Genomic DNA, 21241 nt, shown 5'->3' with positions numbered 1-21241 from the left:
GGTGAAACAGACTTTTTAAATGAGCTGAACATGTTTTGGGGAAGATTCAAGGCATCAAATAGCACCTCTTACAGGAAAACTCTGCCCCATCCTGATGAGCAAGTGCTTAGCTTTGATGTTACCTCTGTCCGGAAAGTATTGTGGAAAGTTAACATTCAAAAAGCAGCAGGCCCAGATAATATCCGTGGGCGTGTTCTTAGGGAATGTGCAGATGAGTTGGCTTGTGTTCTTACAGATATTTTCAGTCTTTCACTGCGGCGGGCAGTGGTCCCATCGTGTTTCAAGATGGCCATTATTTTACCAATGCCAAAAAAGTCTACAATTATGGGTCTCAGTGATTACGGTCCGGTTGCACTTACAACCATCGTTATGAAATGTTTTGAGAGGCTAATGAAGGACATTATTGTATCTAGCCTTCCTCCAGCATTTGACTCGCTTCAGTTTGCTTACCGTCCAAATCGCTCTACAGAGGATGCTATTTCTTCTATTCTCCATCTGAGCTTGGCGCACTTAATGGAAAGGAACACTACTGTGCAAATGCTATTAGTCTACTTCAGTTCAGCATTTAGTACAATCATTCCTCAGCATCTAGTAGACAAACCGGGCCTTTTAGGCTTTTATACTCCTTTGTGCAACTGGATTCTTTATTTTCTTATTGATGGGCCCCAGTACGTGTGAGTTGGGAATAATATTTCTAATGTTTTCTTGAGTACAGTTTCTCCTCAGGGCTGTGTCCTAAGTTGGCTCTTGTTCACCCTGTTGACCCATGGATGTGGTGCAAGGTTTGCCACCAACCATATTTTTAAATATACAGATCAGACATGTCAAACACAAGGCCCGGGGGCCAGATCCGGCCCGCGAAGTGGTTTCATGCGGCCCGCGAAGCCATCCTGGAAACAGTGAGGGAACGGCCCCCACTGCCTTGGCCCTGGCCCAGACACCCTCCTTCTGCCAGAGACCCTCAGATCTGTCCCACTCCTGCCCAGGCCTCCATAGGCACCCTTGATGCGAATGATGTAGAGCTGGCCACGCCCACCCAGTAGGCCATACGCACTCTAGCCACGCTCACCCAGTAGGCCACGCCCACCCTGGCCATACCCACCCGGCCCCCTGAGGGTAACCGCAATGCTGATGCGGCCCTCAGTGAAATTGAGTTTGACACCCCTGATACAGATTATACAACAGTAGTGGACCTTATTCAAGATAACAATGAGGGTGCTTACTGCAAGAAAGTAGAGGGTTTGGTGAACTGGTATAACAAAAGAGCCTGGTTTTAAACGTAAGAAAACCTAAAGAGATCATAGTTGATTTCAGAAAAGGCAGGTAGGGCCACACAACTCTGTGTATCAATGATTCACCTGTGGAGGTGGTTAGCAGCAACAACTTTCTGGGTGTACAGCTAAAGAATAGGCTAGCTTGGTCGCTCAACAGTAAGATACTAGTAAATAGGCTCAGCAATGCCTGCATTTTCTGTGTCACACGAGAAAAGTACATCTTCCTTCCCTGTCCTTACTACTTTCTCTAGAGGGACGATTGAGAGCATCCTGTCATATTGCATTACTGTCTGGTGTGGAAGCATTACAGTTTCATACAGGAAAGCGATGCAGAGAGTGTTGAGGATGGCAGAAAAGATTATTGGTAATTCACTTCCTTCTATCCAGACATAGCTTATAAGTGATGCTTTAGCAGGGAACATAGATTGTTGGGACACTACACATCCTCTTCATGACCTGTTTTCCTTGTTACCTTCTGGGAAGAGGCTTTGTGGTATCTGAAGCAGAACATCCAGATTCAGTCACAGTTTTGTTCCATATAGCATCAACCTTGTGAACTTTTTCCACTATGTATTCAAAATGGATTGTGATTAATATTTATATGTATATATATGTATAGGTAGGGATGCGGTGGCTCAGTAGGTTAGGACGCTGAGCTTGTCGATCAGAAGGTCGGCAGTTTGGCGGGTCGAATCCTGAGTGCCGCATAACAGAGTGAGCGCCTATTACTCGTCTCAGCTTCTGCCAACCTAGCAGTTCTAAAGCACGTAAAAATGCAAGTAGAAAAATAGGGACCACTACCGTGGGAAGGTAACAGTGTTCCGTGTGCCTTTGGCGTCTAATCATGCCGGCCACATGACCACGGAGACATCCTCAGACAAGTGCTGGCTCTTCGGCTTTGAAACGGAGATGAGCACCGGCCCCTAGAGTTGGAAATGACTAGCGCACATGTGCGGGGGAACCTTTACCTTTATATGTATAGGTATAGGTATATATATGCATGTATATAGCATGTGTATACATGTGCTTTGTTATGTATGTGTATGAGTACATACTTACTTTCCTTTGAGAGCAGGCAACAGAATTCATTTTTAATGTGGGCCCACAGTGTGCTCACAGTAAAAAATGACCATTATCTTATCTTAATGTGATCTTGGCAGATCAGATCTGCCAGTATCTGGACCACTATATTTTGTACCAAATGCAGTTTCTGGGTGATCTTCAGTGGCATTCTCATGTAGACAAGAATTATGCAGCTCTGTGGAAATTGAAGGATTTGCTTTAAAGGAATAAGACTTCACTTTATTACCTTAGTAATTTGTTGCTTTTATTCTTCCTCAGTGTGAGACAAACCAGAAACATTTATTGATTTCAAAGCACAGAAGAGTTTATTATTACTACCTTGAATACAAGAATCTGGTCAACTAACGGTCAAAGTTAAATTGACATTAGATTAAGGGTCAACGGAATTCACTGGTGGCAACTTACGATCTTTTTTGACAATGTAATGAGTCCAAATTATGACACTTTTAATTCTGCCTTCCAGCTCAGCCTCTTCTTTACCTACACCCAGAGGACTAATGATGTTCTTCTGAGAGGAAGTCAGTCAGGAGACATGACAAATACAGCAAGATGTCAATAATTAACATCACTTCCATCTTTTAATAGAAAAAAAACAGGATATAGATGAGCCATATTACAAAGTGTAGGGTGAATTTGGGCTAATGTGTGATAAATTTGATCAGTTTAAAATCATATGGTGATAGATACTGAAAGCTACCATTTCTTCTCTTGAGATCTGCAGAACAAATTGATTTTCCATACTACTAGAATTATTAGGAACTTTCTGTGCCTGCATCACATTTACTGTAGTCTTTATTGCAGAAGAACAATGTTACCCTGTTGAGTTTTAACATAGCTATAAAAGCTTAGATTTTTGAGAGAGTGGGAACTGAAGCCCCACATTGTTTGGTTGTTTATTGTTCTTCAGTAGCCATGGTTTTCTTTGTAGTTTGACTTTTATTTAGATGGTTGTTCTTTTATAATATTTTTTCCTATTTAAATTTTCTTGTTAAAGTAAAAGAATGTAGGCTACTCACGGTCTCTCTGGATAGGAACGGCAATGAAATGATTTAGGTCAAACATCTTTTGTTGCTAAGCACCCCTTACCAACACTTGACTGTATCCTTCACTATTTTATGAACTAGGGAGGATATGCAGCTGTGCCTTGAGCAGAAAAGATAAGAATCTGGACAAAACTATACTTTGAAGGTAGCACAGAAGCTAAGCTGATCCTGCAGAGAATTCAAACGTTCCTGGGGTGGCAGATTGAGAAGAATATTTGTTATTATTTGTGAGGAGAATCCCAAATGTGGTTTTTCAGGAGGCAACTGGACTTAATTTTTTTCTTTGAAGACGTTTCACTTCTCATCCAAGAAACTTCTTCAGGTCTCACCAGATGGATGAGAAGCAAAACGTCTTCAAAGAAAAACAAGAAAGTCCAGTTGCCTCCTGAAAAACCATATTTGGGACAACCATGACATGGATGACTGAGAATCTTCATAGACATTTGTGAGGAGAATATTTGTTATTGCAAGAACAAATAATACTCTTGATAACATGAGATGGGACCACCAAAATAATATTTATCCCAATTCTCTCAGTACAAAAATTAATTGTGAAATCAGACTATGATTAAGTATCATGCTACTCTGGCATTTCATAACTGTGGCATCAGGAGAACCACATTTATCCTACCCAGTATTTAATCAAATAAGAAAGTCACCCTGAATGCCTTTCTGCTCTTGTGTAACAAAAGAGCAGAAAGGCACCTGTTCTCTTGTCTTTGATAGTTCAAATCTGATAGTAAGTAGAATTCTGAATAACCTCTTGCCAGATAACTCAAGTCGCTTTAGGATTCAAGTGCATAGGCTGTGGAGGAGTGCTGATTATATGGACAGAGCTTTAAAAAATGCAGAGTTCAAAGAAAGTTTTGTCTCATGAGGAATGATCATTGAACTTGACTTCCTTTCTCTGAGCTTCAAACTATTTGGTGGTATTAGCAGGAAGGATGCTTTATCTTAGGAGTCCTCCTTTGGCTGGCATCACAGTTATCCAAATGCTACATTCCCATGTGTACCTCTTGGCAATTTGCAAAGAGAATTGTTTTGCAGAGCTGGATAGGATATTTTTGTCTCTTTTCTCTATTTGAAGACAACATCAGAAAATTGAACCGGGAAATGTGTTTGAAAATGATTATATTTTAGACATGAGGACTGCAACCTTGGGAAATGTCATTATAGAGGACTGTCTCAACTTTTTGTCCTCTAGTAATATTAATGAAAATCTTAAATTTTCTCAAACTTGCCAGACGTATCAGCAATTAACTATTCTCTTTGATATGCTAAATATAAAATCTTGGTGCCAGTTTCCATCCATGGCATTTCGTTTAGACATTTCTGGCATGAAATGGCTCAGATTTTAAGAAGGCAACCAACTTTTCATTCATTTTATTTCTGCATTTGAAAAATTGTGTATGTTACATTATCACAATCCTAGTTAATTAATTTACTCTTAATTACATTTCCATGCATGCTGTCTAAAGCAGCTAATAGTGATAAATTGCAAAATACAGTAAAATATTAGAATAGTATACTTTATTTGACCAAGAGTGATTAGACACTTATGGAATTTGTCTCAGGTGCAGAAGCTCTCAGTGTACATGCAAAACAGCCGGGTTATAATAACCATAATAATGAAACAATAAGAGAAGATGAGAAGGATAATAATAACAATAATACTACAGCCATACAACTTGGGTGAATATACTTAGATATAAGACCAGTTCTATGAGGATTAGATATTCAGCAGAGTGATGGCATGAGGGGAAAATTGTTTTGGCATGTAATGCTGTATAGCGGCACCATGAACGGAAATGTCCAGGATGAGAGGGCTCTGCAGTTATTTTCTCAGTTCCCCTTCTTATCCACATAATATACAGATCTTCTGTGGAAAGCAGATTAGTTGCAGTTCTTTCTTCTGCAGTCCTAATTATCCATGGGAGTCTGTATCTGTTCTGTTTAGTTGCTTTATACCAAACCAGACAGATATGGATTTGTACATGGATTTAATAATTCCTCTGTAGAACTGTATCAATAGCTCCTGGAGCAGTGTGAACTTCGTAAGTTGACGCAGGAAGAACATTTTTATTGTGCTTTTTTGATGATGATCCTAATGTTAGGTGTCCATTTCAAATCTTGGGAGATGATAGAACCCAAACACTTGAAGGATTCTACTACTGATACTGTGCTGTCAAATATAGTAAGTACTTTGAATTCCAAAAACGGAAACGCAAGTGAACAATTCTAAATGTTCTATACTGTTTTTTTCTATTTATGTTGTTAGTTGCCCAACATTAAGGATTTGGGTGGCCTCAAAACTCAAATAAATAAATATGCAATGTGGTGAGTTCATATGCCTAGGTTTCTGGTCCAACTGCAGTATCCTTTTGCACATGCTCAACTTATTTTGGAAAATCTGTCTGCCCCAACTGAGAAATATCTGACGGCTCATAGGAAAAATAGCAAGTAATTTGTACAAACAGAGAAGAAAAATAGGACTGCTGTTTGTTAATAGACTTAGAGAAATTTCACAAGTGACATTAATTCTGTGTGTGTGTATGTGTGTGATGTGTGTGTGTGTGTGTGAGAGAGAGAGAGAGAGAGAGAATATAAATTGAGAATTATGCAGCAATTCAACCTACTGTATATTTCCGTGTATAAGACACTATTTTTTCCTGCAAACACCCTGTTCAAAAATCAGGTGCGTCTTATACAAGTGCAGCGTCTTATACACGAAAAAATAATGGTAACCTCTGCAGCCCAGGGCATGCCACCTGGTGCAGGTGTCAAGCCCCTGTGGGCTTGCCACTAACGGGAGGGGGGAGGGGGCAAGATCGTTGGATGGCGGCGTCTGGAGGCAGTGGATGGGACCAGCAGCATGGATGGCAACGACAGCCCTTTCCCTCCCTCATATCTGTATGCTGGTCGGGGACCCTGTGGAACACACCTGCGAGGCCGTCCTGCTCAATAATAGCATCCGGCCGAACTTCCGGATTTGCTGGCTCAGCTGTTTGGCACTCCGCCAAACAGCTGATTGGCGCGGACAAACGGCTGGGAGTTTAAAACCTGCCTTCACTTCACTTGTCTTGCTGTCTTGCCAGTGCTCACGTCGGTTTGTTTACCAGGGTCGGAAGGCTGCTGCTGTGAACTGACTATGCATGCTCATCGTGCCAGATGCTGGTTAGGTGGGTGGGGGGTCGGCATGGCCGAGAGGCGTCTATTTAGAGCGCTGGGAGGCGGTTGCTGCTAGCACTGACTTTGTTTGCTCTAAGCTTGGAACTCGCTTGCCAGAGCGTCTTATACAAGGGTGCGTCTTATACACGGAAAAATACGGTATTCAGGGTCCTCCAAGTAGTATAAGCGAGGTTGGATCCTTCAGTTATATTCTTTAATGTTATTTCTTGCTCGACGGACTCCCACCTCCATCTTTTAATTTGATTTTGTCCTTGTGTATACCCTCAAGAATGATTGGTTTTGCTATAAAGCTGTTCCTAGATCTGAGTCAGTTGGCTTGGGGCATATGTTTGTTCAGAGGAAGTCGAGGATCATTCTCTTGCTTAATTCTCTCAGTGTCTGCTGCAACCTCTCTCCTGATCTTATGTGGGGCAATGCCAGCGAGAAGCTATATATTTTTTCAATTGGTGTAGATTTGTGAAGCAGTAACTAAGCATACTGCTTCATTGATGGTGATATCTACTTCTGAATGATGAAATCTGTGCAGAAGAAAGAATGTGATGAGTATCAGGTTCACAAATAATGTGAACATTAGGCCAGTGATGAAAGATCAGAAAATTTCCCTAAATCTTAATAATTATTCATGATATTATGCATTTTAAATCCCTAATTCTGTTGCAGAATATCAGTCTGGGTGTATATACACATGCACACGTGTGCCTGTGTGCACATTTCACCATTCTAGGTGAAAAAGGTCATTCCTAACTCTTAATAGGCTCTGAAGCTTGCTATTTATTACTACTGCTCAAAAAAATGCTGCAGGAAGGACATTTCAACAGTGCTCTAACATAGTTATTATGTGTGTTTTCTGAGAGTGGCAAAATAAGGTTTGTACAAGAAGAATCGATTCATCATCATCCTGTTAGTGTTTCCTCTTGGGAATAATTAGAAAAGATCTAATGAATGCTGCAAAAGCATATTGCCTAATGTAATAAGGGAGGATTAATAATTAACATGCCTTAGCTTCTCTGAGTTGACAGGATCTTTCTAACAAAAAGAGAGCTGTACTTACTGCAAAAAGTGGAAATTTATATCAACATTCTGCTGGTTTATGTGGAGGCCAACTCTGTAGGGAAACCTGAATTTCTTTCTAGGGAATTCAGATTTTATCTATTTTAAGTTAGGCTATTACTTCACAGTTTTTTGTTTTCCAGTACTTTAGTCCAAGGGTCCCTAACCCACGGGCCTCACAAGCAAAACTTCATCTGCATATGCATGGGATCTAGGTTGTGCCTCTCCTCCCCCCCCCCCCCGTCCATGGGAACCAGAAAGTTTGGGCACCACTGTTTTAGTCCTCCAGCTTCCAGAATTTCCAACCAGCCCGATGAGGGCTGGGCTAGTTGAGAAAGTTGGGAATTGCAAAAAGAATGAGCACGGCTTGCTTATCTCTGTCTGTCTGTCTGTGTGCTCTCATCATGAGCATAACTACAGTAGTATTAGCATTATAGCTTGTGATCTCTAAAAACTTGATATTTTCTCTTAATTATTAATATTTTAAATAAAACAAATTACATTTTAGCTTGTAATAATTTTGATGGCATTAGGTTGACAGGATGAGAGCCAATTTGGTCTAGAGCAGACATGTCAAACACAAGGCCCGGGGGCTGGATGCGGCCCGCGAAGTGGTTCCATGTGGCCCGCGAAGCCATCCTGGAAACAGTGAGGGAACGGCCCCCACTGCCTTGGCCCTGGCCCAGAGACCCTCCTTCTGCCAGAGACCCTCAGATCTGTCCCACTCCTGCCCAGGCCCCCATAGGCACCCTTGATGCGAACGATGTAGAGCTGGCCACGCCCACCCAGTAGGCCATACGCACTCTAGCCACGCCCACCCTGGCCACACCCACCCAGCTCCTTGAGGGCAACCGCAGTGCTGATGCGGCCCTCAGTGAAATTGAGTTTGACACCCCTGGTCTAGAGTTTAAGGCATCTGGCTATTAATCAGCAGATTATGAATTGTAGTTCCTGCTTAGGCATGAAAGCCAGCTGGCTTACCAAGTTTACACTCGTAGCCTAAAACCAAATATTTTCCATCTCAGTCCGCTGCTTTGCTGATTCTTCTACTTTAAAGGAGTAACTATACCAAGTGAGCCGGTCGATGATATATTTTTAAGCAGGCTGTGCCTTACCCTGCTTTATTTTTCAGCAAATATAAACTGTTTCCTTTAGAGAAATTGCTTTTTGTCTTTTTATATCCTTTCTTATGCTTTCCAGACAGGGCAGCAATGTAAAGATATTTTAAAAATTTAAGTATATTCATGTCTAAATATTTAAAACTTATGTGAAAGTTTTATGTTTAGTCCTGATGCGAAAAATATGGTTAAGATGCTTGATGATATTTCAATAATTCAACCTTGATAAACTTTGAATTTCCCTCTATTCTTTACATTATAATTTAATGTATATATTATAATGCATTATAATCAGTGGTGGGATTCAGCCAGTTCGCCACCGGTTCAGGAGAACCGGTAGCTAATTTTTTGTTGTCCAGGCCCAGAATGGACTTCTTCTGGAAGTGGCATCCACACAGAGAACCGGTTGTGCACAAATTTGAATTCCACCACTGGGGATAATGCAAATTGCTGTTGTATAATACCAAGAATCTCTTTGTATGATATCTGTTTCCTATGCCATCATTTAAAATTATAGTTGTCTCCTTTCAGTTCTACAAAGAATATCCATCATGTTTACAAGAGTAAACAGTAAAATAGAGATCCATTACTATAATTCCTTATCCTTGCATAACCCAAATATTTGTTCACCTGCAGAGCTTCTTTATGTCCAAACTTGTCTAATGTGCAGGTTATTCTTTCAGTAAAGGTACTTTGAAGAATTCCCTCCTTAAATAGTAATGTTCTGCCAACTTTTCCCAATATGATAACTAACATAAATAACATAACTCTCCAGATAAGTTTGATTATAGTTTCCCTCATTCCCAGTCACTATGAACATTTGGTTCAGGACAGATGGGAATTGTAGTCTATCACATCTGGACACCAGTGTGGGGAAGGCAGAGGAGGTATCATTATTTCGGTAGAGGGAACATGGAAAAAACTTCCCACTTTTAATTAACTGATCATTATTTTTATTTTATATATGTTGCTGTTTTTGGTATTTAGATGTATTTTGTTGGTATGAGTTGCTGTATGGAAAGAAATGTGGAGTGTTAATCACATAGTATACAGTGCCATCTATTAACAAGGAAACCTGCATGGATTAAAGAGATTTACAGTATGAAAATTATGTTAGGTGTTAGTCACATTCTACAAAGTATATTGACTTTAAGATTATCTTATGTATGTTATAATTTACATTGCTAAACACATCCTTTTCCTCCTTTTGTGCAGATGTGCACTGGCAATTATATATTTGTTCCATATATGATAACACCCCATAACAAAGTCTATTGCTGTGACAGTAGTTTCATGAAGGGATTGACTGAACTGATGCAACCCAACTTTGAAATGTTGCTGGGACCAATATGCCTACCTTTAGTTGACCGCTTTATTCAGCTCTTGAAGATGGCACAGGGCAGCTCAAGGTATGGAGTGTCTTCAGCTATAACATTCAAATTTGCCATAAAAATAGAATGAGCATAGCATACAAGCCAATTAAAGCCCTTCTAAACATACTAAGTAAACCCAAAGACCCAGCAACCCCAGAAGAAAAAACAGGAGTCATCTACAACATACAGTGTAAGAACTGCAACAGTCACCATGTAGAACAAACAAGCAGAAGATTGGCAGAACGCATCCATGAACACCAACTGGCTGTCAAAAGGCATGACGAAAATTCTTTAATTTGACAGCATACAGAGAGATTTAACTACAGTTTCAGTTGAGAAAATGTGACAGTCCTAGACCTAGACCAGACATGTCAAACACAAGGTCCGGGGGCTGGATCCGGCCCGCAAAGTGGTTTCATGTGGCCCGCGAAGCCATCCTGGAAACAATGAGGGAATGGCCCCCACTGCCTTGGCCCTGGCACCCTTGATGCGAACGATGTAGAGCTGGCCACCCCCACCCACTAGGCCACGCCCACCCAGGCCATACCCACCCGGCCCCCTGAGGGCAACCGCAATGAAATTGAGTTTGACACCCCTGACCCAGACAATCCTACGCCAGATCCAGGCCAAATGATGAATGATCTCTGGAGGGCCCGGGACAGGGGCCATTCCTCTGTCCTAGTCTTATTAGACCTTTCGGCGGCTTTCGATACCATCGACCATGGTATCCTGCTGGGGCGCCTCAGGGGACTGGGAGTGGGAGGCACGGTTCTGCGGTGGTTCTACTCCTTTCTCCTGTGTCGCTCGCAGTCGGTGCTGGCAGGAGGACAGAGGTCGACTCCGAGGCCTCTCGGTTGCGGAGTCCCTCAAGGGTCGGTTCTCTCGCCTCTCCTGTTCAACATCTACATGAAACCGCTGGGTGAGATCATTCGTGGCTTTGGAGTAGGGTACCATCAGTATGCTGATGACACCCAGCTTTTCATCTCAACTCCAAACAGCATCAGTGATGCCCTCGACGTGATGTCCCGTTGCCTGAAAGCGGTCCGGGAATGGATGGGGAGGAACAGGCTTCAACTCAACCCGGACAAGACTGAATGGCTGTACATACCGGCAAGCTAGGATACTCAGAACATTCCATCCCTTAACATCGGGGACGAGTTATTACCCCCTGTTGATAGGGCCCGCAACCTGGGTGTCCTCCTAGACTCACAGCTATCCTTGGAAGATCACATAGGAGCTGTGACCAAGGGGGCCTTCTCCCGGGTTCGACTGGTGCGCCAACTACGACCTTATCTGGACCTGGATGCCTTACGTACAGTCACCCATGCACTTGTGACCTCTCGCCTTGACTACTGTAACGCTCTCTACATGGGGCTGCCCTTGAGAGCCACTCGGAAGCTTCAACTGGTGCAGAGTGCAGCTGCACGGACACTTTTGGGGGCCTCCCGATACTCCCATATCACACCTCTCCTCCGTGAGCTGCACTGGCTTCCGGTTGCCTTCCGAGTGAAATTCAAGGTGCTAACAATGACATACAAAGCCCTGCATGGCATGGGTCCGGACTACCTACGGGAGCACCTTCTGCCAACGTCAACACCCCTCCGTCCTGTGCGCTCCCACAGGGAGGGCCTCCTCAGGGTGCCACCGCTCAAGGAATGTCGGCTGGTGGCCCCCAGGGGGAGGGCATTCTCAGTGGGTGCGCCAACCCTCTGGAACTGCTTGCCTACCGAAATCCGGATGGCCCCCGACCTCCGCACCTTCCGGCGTGACTTAAAAACTTACCTGTTCCAGCAGTCCGGCCTGGCCTGATAGTTCTTGGGGTCTCAGTTGTTTTTTACTATTGTTTTTTACTATTGTTCATCTGTATACCTACCTTACTCTGTACACCGCCGCGAGTCCCTCGGGAGAAGGGCGGTATATAAAAACGAATAAATAAATAAATAAATAAATAAATCCTAGGCCAAATCCAGAAATGCCAGGGAATTTCTAGAAGCCTGGCACTCTGAGAGATCAGTCATCAATAGACACATAGACATTAACAACATCTATAGACTATGCAAAAGAGACAATCAACTAGTCCAAAAAAGAAAACGACTCCAGAACCTCTCCACCATAGATTAACTCCAAGGTTACCTTCAAACCAACCATCAACCAATACCCCAATCAAGAAACTATCAAAGAGCCATTAGTAAACAGCCCAACCAAAGAATCCCTAAGACCTCCCGCACCCACATAGACAGGAAAGACACCAGGTTGTAAGCTGACAGCAAACGGCACTCCTTACTAGCATTGATAATGTTACCTAGTTAGGGTAATGAAATGTCTGCAAGAAAACAAGCTCAGAGAACACTAAGGACCCCTCAAGAAAATCATATGGGCCCAGTAAGTGTAACAGACATAGCATTTGAAAGCAGCAGCCAAGGCACAATACAATATTCTGTTCATGTCTATCAGAGTAATTTCATGTTAGGATGGCTAGTTGCTTGAACTTTGGCTTCCAGATTACTTCTGATCAAGGCTATTTGAGCACCAGGCTGAGATTTCCATCCGTATCACCTTCTTCAGATTAGTAATGGTCCATTGTTCTGACCATTCTTCCATCTGCCAAAAGCTTTCATGATTAATAAAAAGTCCAAAAAGTTGAAAAGTAGACCAGAAAGGAGAGAAACCACTTTGCCTTATACCCTTCACCATTTGGAAATAAGATACAATTTCCCTTTTAAGCTTAAGGGGAAGATGCTTTGCTTGGAAGTGATAAGCATATTTGGGGATGAGTTGAGGTAGAGGAAGGAAGCCTGGGGGAAAAAGATCCCCTTTTACTTTCATTTTGGAAATGAATTGCTTCTTCAGAATTGTAATGGCAACCCAGGGAGGCCCCTTGCTGTTTAATAGGTAAGGCATTTACAGGCGAAATTTGATAAATGTCTTGACATTTATATATTAGAAACATTGAAAAGCCTTGGTGAGATAGGTAGTATAGAAATTTAATAATAAATAACACATATCAATTTAATTAATTAATTAATGTACCAACATTATTTTACTGTATTACATACAATTAGGGGAAGGATGAAGCTGAGAAGCTTGCCTAAGGCCATCTACCATCCTGTGTGATGATGGTATGAACTGGGGATTTTTTTAAAAAAAAAAGATGGGCATGCTGAATAATCAGTTGGGCCATTCATTTGTCTCTCTTGAACCCTCAGTCGCTACAGATTTGTGAACATTTCTAAGGGATGTTCAGAGGACCAAATTGACAGGCATCTCCAGTTTCTTATCATCCCTTTCTCCTCCTTCCCTAAAGAAATAATGCCTCAAGGAAGCGGAGTGCCGATAAGTTTCACAAAGACCAAGTCGACTGCTTGTCCAACTTTAGGTGAAGCATTTTTGCCACTGAAGATCTGCTTCCCAGTGAGAAATGACTTACAAGTAAAATATGTAGCCAGTGACAGGTCTGTCAGGTAGCCAGTAATCTGAATTAAATTACAATGTTTATATCTTATGACTTGATTATTTGTTTTCTATTCTAGCCAATACTTCAGGGAATCAATACTTAACGATATCAGAAAAGCTCGTAACTTGTACACTGGGAAGGAATTAGCTGCAGAATTGGCCAGGATAAGACAGCGAGTGGATAACATTGAGCTTTTGTCTGCTGACATTGTGATAAACTTGCTGTTATCTTACAGGGATATTCAGGTAAGAATTGAATGTTTAATTTAAATGTATTACTTCTATTAACTCTGTTTCATTAACATATGAGAGGGCCTCTATTCAATTCTGGTCAGCATAGGTCATTCAACATTTTATGTTCCCTAAGTATCCTTAGTCCTTACTAAGCTTTTTTAGATCACCCCACCCACTTAATCCCCAATTCCCTGAGCTACAGATTATTTTTTTATATGCCAGCAAACTACAGCGCCCCACCAATTTGCCAGACTTTCAGTTTTTGCCTGCATAAAACAAGTACTCATTCCTGAAAATGCAAACAGAAGTGAAACAAGTGGGACTTTGTAAAGAAATTTACAGTGAATGCTCTTTTCCAAAAATAGCAGTCATTCCTACCAAACCAGATTTTCCACAATTTTTCTTCCATCCTCCCATTTTTTTTCTCCTCTCAAAGGGTTTAGTTTGGTGGTGGGTGGGCAGGGGCCAGAAAGGGGCGATTTTAGTTAGAATTGTATAAATATGTGGCCGTTTAGCATCTAAACTTACTACAGAGGGATTCAGATGTATCATATGTTAAAAGGCTATTTCGGACGTTCTCAGAACAAATGCTTGACACAGAATGGATCGGGGCCAGGTGGACTCCGCAGAGGGCTTGGAGTAAATGGTCACTACCACATATGCTCACGGCAGGCTGAAAATATTTTTAACAGTTGCCAGATTTAATAAATGAATGTTGTTACCATGGCAACTGTGTGCAATTTACATTATGCCTAGAACTGTGAAAAGGGATATAGAATGGCTAATATTCACATTTTTTTAAAGTAGAATCCATTATGCATATTGGGGGACATTATATTATAAGCACAGTGACAAAAGATTCAGCAAATTATGGGAGTAAATTCCATTTCTGTATGATACCCTGCCTTGTTATCACCTACTCTGCAGAACTGATGGCTTTTTAACAAAGAACTGAATTTCAGATACTGAGGGTTTTTTTCAGACTGGCTGTGCTTCTAAAATCTGCAGTCAAAAGCGCAGGATACAGTTGATGGCCGAGTAACGGGAAGCCCACACTGAGGAGATGATTCAGCATACGTCTTTTGTATATGGAAATGTCATGTCTGGTTTATTGTCTTTTTTGCTGTAGTCATGTCAGTGAAGCTTGCCCATGTTCCCGTTAAACTGTCTGAAAGTAGTTTGGATAGGAAGTAAAATCTTTCCTTATTTCAGGTAGAACAGCAAGGTGCACAAGCCAGACGGTGGGATATGTGCTGTCATTTTTAGGATGGGGTGGGAAGGGAATAGCTCATAAGCCTTGGTGGAGCAGTGGGCTAATGCCTCCTTAAGTAACACCAGCTGCCTGCAATTAGTGCAGGTTCGCATCCCACCAGGCTCAAGGTTGACTCAGCCTTCCATCCTTCTGAGGTAGGTAAAATGAGGACCCAGATTGTTGGGGGCAATAAGCTGACTTTGTAATAATGCCGCTTAGGGTGTGTGTGAAAGTCCTAATAAGCAGGCATATACATAGAATGAAGGCTACTGCTAAGCTTGTAAGCCGCCCTGAGTCTTCGGAGAAGGGCGGGATATAAATGGAGTTAAAATAAATAAAATAAATAAATAAAATAAAAAATAAATAAAGATACTGCACTATGGAAAGGGAAAACATTGCACTTCCAGAAGTGCTTCAGCATAATTGCTGTCTGAAACTACCAAAATGAAATAGTTATTACAGGGCATTGAGAGAGTGAAAGATAATAACATTATTAATGACCTGTCAACATACGTCAAAAATTCAACAGGTATGTGAAGGGTATGCGATGTGAGAGCCGAGGTTCATTGTCCTCAGCCTGCCCTGTTCTTTGAGATTTTTTTTGTTGTGTTGTTGGATAGAAAGACTTGATTTGATTATGGAAATATTTCATACCAAAAATCAAAAGATATTTCCAGTTGCAAAAGAAGGAAGGAGGGAGATACAGCATATGTATGTTTTTCAATCTCACGCTGATCAAAACTATCACTACTCTGGAATCACGTGCAACATTAAAAATTATCTGCTCTTTTTGTTGCCCTTTCAAAAGTTTGAAAACAATGAAAAGCAATTGCCTCCTTTTGAATGTAATTAGAGTCACCTTTGTAAACCAAAAGGGTGGCACGGTGGTTCAGTGGTTAAGGTGCTGGGCTTGTTGGCTGGAAAGCTAATAGCCTGAGTTCGAGACCTGAGCATCACTCAATGGGGTGAGTGACTGTCTTCATCTAGCTCTTGCACACTTAGCGGTTCGAAAGCATGCAAATGCAAGTAGATAAATAGGTACCCCTTTGGAGGGAGGAAACAGCACTCAGTGACATGCTGGCCACATGACCATAGAAACATCTTCAGAGAGCGCTAGCTCAATGGCCTTGAAACGGAGATGATAAACGACTAGTGCAGACATGTCAAACACAAGGCCTGGGGGCCGGATCCGGCCCGCGAAGTGGTTTCATGTGGCCCACGAAGCCATCCTGGAAACAGTGAGGGAACGGCCCCCACTGCCTTGGCCCTGGCCCAGAGACCCTCCTTCTGCCAGAGACCCCCAGATCTGTCCCACTCCTGCCCAGGCCCCCATAGGCACCCTTGATGCGAACGATGTAGAGCTGGCCACACCCACCCAGTAGGCCATACGCACTCTAGCCACGCCCAACCAGTAGGCCACGCCCACCCTGGCCATACCCACCCAGCCCCCTGAGGGTAACCGCAATGCTGATGTGGCCCTCAATGAAATTGAGTTTGACACCCCTGGACTAGTGGCAATGACTAGCAGAGTAGAATCCGCAGGGACTTCTTTGTCTTGTAGACCAAAGAGAACTGAACAATACTATTATTGTAGGTCCCAATTGTATTGTATTGTATTGCAGGTATTACATCCATTCAGTATGTAGTTTTTAATTTTCAGACAGTTTGTCTTTTTTCTGCCTGATATGAGATCATGTTTTAATTCATTCTTTTATTTATCTTTTTTGGAAGGATTATGATTCTATTGTGAAGTTGGTAGAGGCATTAGAAAAACTTCCAACCTTTGACTTGGCTTTGCATCATCATGTGAAGTTTCATCATGCATTTGCACTGAATAGGTAAGAACTCTCCTTTTTCTTGATGGCAGTTTGTCCACAATCGAAGTATCCTTCCATTCTTTCTAAAAAATAAAAATAAAAAAAATGCTTCAGGCATTTTTTTTCATCCTGTCTCTCTTCTACAATAGGTAGATTTGACTTTCCATCTTGACTTTGGCTCTATTTACCGTATATACTTGAGTATAAGCCGACTCGAGTATAAGCCGAGACCCCCAATTTCACCCCCAAAAACTGGGAAAAGTTGTTGACTCGAGTATAAGCCGATCCGCTGTTCTGCAAGCCTCCGCCGCCGGCGGAGGCTGGATCCGCGCTCTGCAAGCCTCTGCTGCCAGCAGAGGCTCGATCCGCCATTTTGCAAGCCTGAATACACAGGAATACCCTGTGTGGCCGCGGCTCTCAGGGAAGCCCTGGCTGTCCGCTTCCTCGCTCCACGCTGCCATTCGGGGCCCGCGCGTTCCCCGGGCAAATCGCGGCGCCCAGCAGGCGAGGAAACACGCCCGCTCCAGTCGCCCCCCCTTCCCTCAGGAGACGCGAAGCAAGTGACCGCCCGGAGCTTACCGAGGACTTGCGCACGGCCGAGGCTTCGGTGCTTCCAGGATCGCGCGCACCTCTCCCAAGCCGCCGCCGTCCGGAGACCTGCCGAAGTTTGGGGAGGTGCGCGCGCACCTCCCCAAACCTCCCCAAACGTCGGCAGGTCTCCGTTCCTCCTGCTGACGTTTGGGGAGGTTTGGGCACCTCCCCAAACCTCCCCAGGTCTCCGTTCCTCCGCGCAGACCTGCCGACGTTTGGGGAGGTTTGGGCGCCTCCCCAAACCTCCCCAGGTCTCCGTTCCTCCGCGCAGACCTGCCGACGTTTGGGGAGGTTTGGGCGCCTCCCCAAACCTCCCCAAACGTCGGCAGGTCTCCGTTCCTCCTGCCGACGTTTGGGGAGGTTTGGGCACCTCCCCAAACCTCCCCAGGTCTCCGTTCCTCCGCACAGACCTGCCGACGTTTGGGGAGGTTTGGGCGCCAAACGTCGGCAGGTCTGCGCGGAGGAACGGAGACCTGGGGAGGTTTGGGGAGGCGCCCAAACCTCCCCAAACGTCGGCAGGTCTGCGCGGAGGAACGGAGACCTGGGGAGGTTTGGGGAGGTGCCCAAACCTCCCCAAACGTCGGCAGGAGGAACGGAGACCTGCCGACGTTTGGGGAGGTTTGGGGAGGCGCCCAAACCTCCCCAAACGTCGGCAGGTCTGCGCGGAGGAACGGAGACCTGGGGAGGTTTGGGGAGGCGCCCAAACCTCCCCAAACGTCGGCAGGTCTCCGTTCCTCCGCGCCCTGCCTGCCTGCTTCTTTCCGCTGCGGAAAGAAGCAGGCAGGCAGGGCGCGGAGGAACGGAGACCTGCCGTTTGGGGAGGTTTGGGGAGGTGCGCGCGCACCTCCCCAAACCTCCCCAAACTTCGGCAGGTCTCGGACGGCGGTGGCTTGGGAGAGGTGCGCGCGATCCCGGAAGCACCAAAGCCTCGGCCGCGCACAAGTCCTCGGTAAGTTTTTTTGTTGACTAGAGTATAAGCCGAAGTGGAATTTTTCAGCCCAAAAAGTGGGCTGAAAAATTCGGCTTATACTCAAGTATATACGGTAACTTTATTTTCTGCAGTTTAAGCACAATGAAAGCCTGAACAGACCAATGTTGATTGAATGGTCCATGAAACAAACTCAAAAGCGTAATACACAAATTGACACGGGGCGGGGGGGGGGGCTCAGCCTAGAAAAAGAAGCAGGCACAATGGAGCTGCAAACAAAATGATACAGATTTACAGTGCATGATTCTATTATTAGCTCTGTGATAGTGGGACATAATCTAAAAATGAGGGAGGAGGGCAAGAATGATTAAGCATCATTTTGCTATATCCCTTTTATACATTGGTGTTTCAGATGGTTAATATGGTACAGTATAGAAAACTGAGAGCTGCGTCCATCTTTGTAATTCGTTAGACAACTGATTCTTAGTTGGGATTTTGTCTCCAGTAGTTTCTGTCTGTTCTTTAAGATAGCACAGAATGAAGGCAGTTGTTGTGATTCAGGGTCAGCCTGTGGGTTCGGCAGTTGGGTCGGACGACTCAGAGGAGGAGGAGGGGGGGTGTTGAAGAGCTTGCTGAGGGGATTGGACAGCTTGATGAGAGCCCTCAGCCAGGCCCCTCTCATCTGGTCACGACGCAGACCCAGCTGTGTGAGCCTGACAGCGTGGATGAAGATGACCCACAGCTGGCCCTGTTCAAGGACGCCCGACGCAGGAGGCAGTCAATCAGGAGTAAACAGAGGAAGGCAATGGGGCTCCTCGGAAGGAGGCAGAGAAAAGCCACGCCCTGAACTGTATTTAAGGGGGAATGCGTGGGAGGGCTGGTTTGCTGAAGGCAACCGCTTGAAAAGCTCCTGTTTCTTGGTTCGTGTCTTGTTCTATTTGTTTTTGTAGCAATAAATTTGGCAGGCGTAATTCCAGCCTCTTGCCTTCTTGTAAAAGGGGCTGTCCCTGCCTTTTCTGCAGGGCCGGTAGCAGGCTGGTACAGAACAGCACTCCCTGTCTCTTCAGTGAAATAGATTATTGACAGTATGCCTTCTCTGTTGTGGAGTCTGCTCTCCGAACAGCATCCAGCCCCTCTCCCATCAAACTTCCCACTCTACAAGAATTCCTAAGTTTTTGAAAAAGTGACTTTGCTTCCCGGCCATGGGTTAAATTGTTTCTTGAACCTATATAACTTTTCTTTTATAATGTAACAGGTGTTTGGTGTGTATGTTTTTTTTTTACAGGAATATATACCCTCTTCTTGAACTCCCCCACTTTCCATCTCTCTTTAATCATACCAGCCACTGAGAGTCATTTGAGAGTCAGGCAATTTAAATAAATAGAGATTCCTATAAAATATTTATCTACAAAGTACAAAAGAAACTGTTTTCAAATGGAACATTTAAATATCAGAATTCTTCTCCCTTCTCCCTAGTCAGACATTCTGCACCATCTTTGACGTGTGAAGTGATAATGCATGAGGACTGTTGCTATGGAATATTCAAATGTTTGTTTGTTTGTTTAAATAAAACAGACGAAATCTACCTGGAGACAGGCAGAAAGCTCTAGATATCATGATACCTCTGGTGGAGCAAGAGAGCCAAGTTGCTTCTGATATGTACTGTCTTGTGGGACGAATCTATAAAGACATGTTCTTGGATTCTGGATTTACAGACACCGAAAGTCGAGATCAAGGTGCTTTGTGGTAAGTACCAATTTACCACATGGCTCTATGAGTTTACTTTTTTTTTTGATGTTGAAAGAACACTGAATTTTTATTCTTCAAATGTGTTTCTGAAGCAGACTTATATGTGGATTAATTCATATAGGTCAGGGGTGTCAAACTCAATTTCATTGAGGGCCGCATCAGCATTGCTGCTGCCCTCAGGGGGCCGGGTGGGTATGGCCTGGATGGGCGTGGCCTACTGGGTGGGCATGGCTAAAGTGTGTATGGCCTACTGGGTGGGCATGGCCAGCTCTACATCGTTCGCATCAAGGGTGCCTATGGGGGCCTGGGCAGGAGTGGGACAGATCTGAGGGTCTCTGGCAGAAGGAGGGTCTCTGGGCCAGGGCCAAGGCAGTGGGGGCCATTCCCTCACTGTTTCCAGGATGGCTTCGCGGGCCACATGAAACCACTTCACGGGCTGGATCTGGCCCCCGGGCCTTGTGTTTGACATGTCTGATATAGATAGTCCTCGACTTATTTATTTATTTATTTGGATTTATATACCGCCCCTCTCCGAAGGGACTCGGGGCGGTGTACAGGGCAATTAAAACACTATAAACAACACATAATGTATAAAAATTAAAATGAAATTAAATCAAATAGCCCTAAACAATAAACACATTCTAAAATTTAAATTTTTTTAAAATTTAAGATCTAAAATCCCAGTCCCTCAGTCCAGGCCGGCAAGTTCAAATAGCCAAGTCTTCAGGTCGCGGCGAAAGGAGCGAAGGTCGGGAGCCATCCGGAGCTCAACCGGAAGCTGATTCCACAATAGAGTCTAAAATTTCTGTTCTAAGCAAGAAAGCACTTAAGTGAATTAAGTGAATTTTGCCCCATTTTATGACCTTGCTTACCACAGTTAAGTGAGTCATTGCTGTTGTTAACTTAGTAACATGATTATTAAGTGAATCTGGCTTCCCCATTGACTTTGCTTGTCAGAAGGTCACAAAAGATGATTATATGACCCCGGGATACTGCAACCATCATAAATATGAGTCAGTTGCTAAGTGTCTGGATTTTGATCACGCGACCATGGGGATGCTATAACAGTTGTGTGAAAAACAATGAT

General features: G+C 43.7%; 1 protein-coding gene across 1 annotated transcript in view; it reads left to right on the top strand.

The window, feature by feature from the left end:
• Positions 1-21241, top strand: part of MAP3K5 (mitogen-activated protein kinase kinase kinase 5) — a 123333-nt gene that overhangs the window by 46932 nt on the left and 55160 nt on the right. Inside the window, exons 5-8 of the mRNA XM_081312650.1 lie at positions 9973-10166; positions 13661-13829; positions 16801-16907; positions 19981-20151. Of these exons, the coding sequence (XP_081168776.1) occupies positions 9973-10166; positions 13661-13829; positions 16801-16907; positions 19981-20151 (641 nt within the window). The remainder of the gene's footprint in view (positions 1-9972; positions 10167-13660; positions 13830-16800; positions 16908-19980; positions 20152-21241) is intronic.

This window comes from Vipera berus, assembly GCF_964194415.1.
Source record: "Vipera berus genome assembly, chromosome: 1".
Classification (NCBI taxonomy): Eukaryota; Metazoa; Chordata; class Lepidosauria; order Squamata; family Viperidae; genus Vipera; species Vipera berus.
Note: the sequence above shows the minus strand (reverse complement) of the source record. Positions and strands in the feature narration are given on the sequence as shown.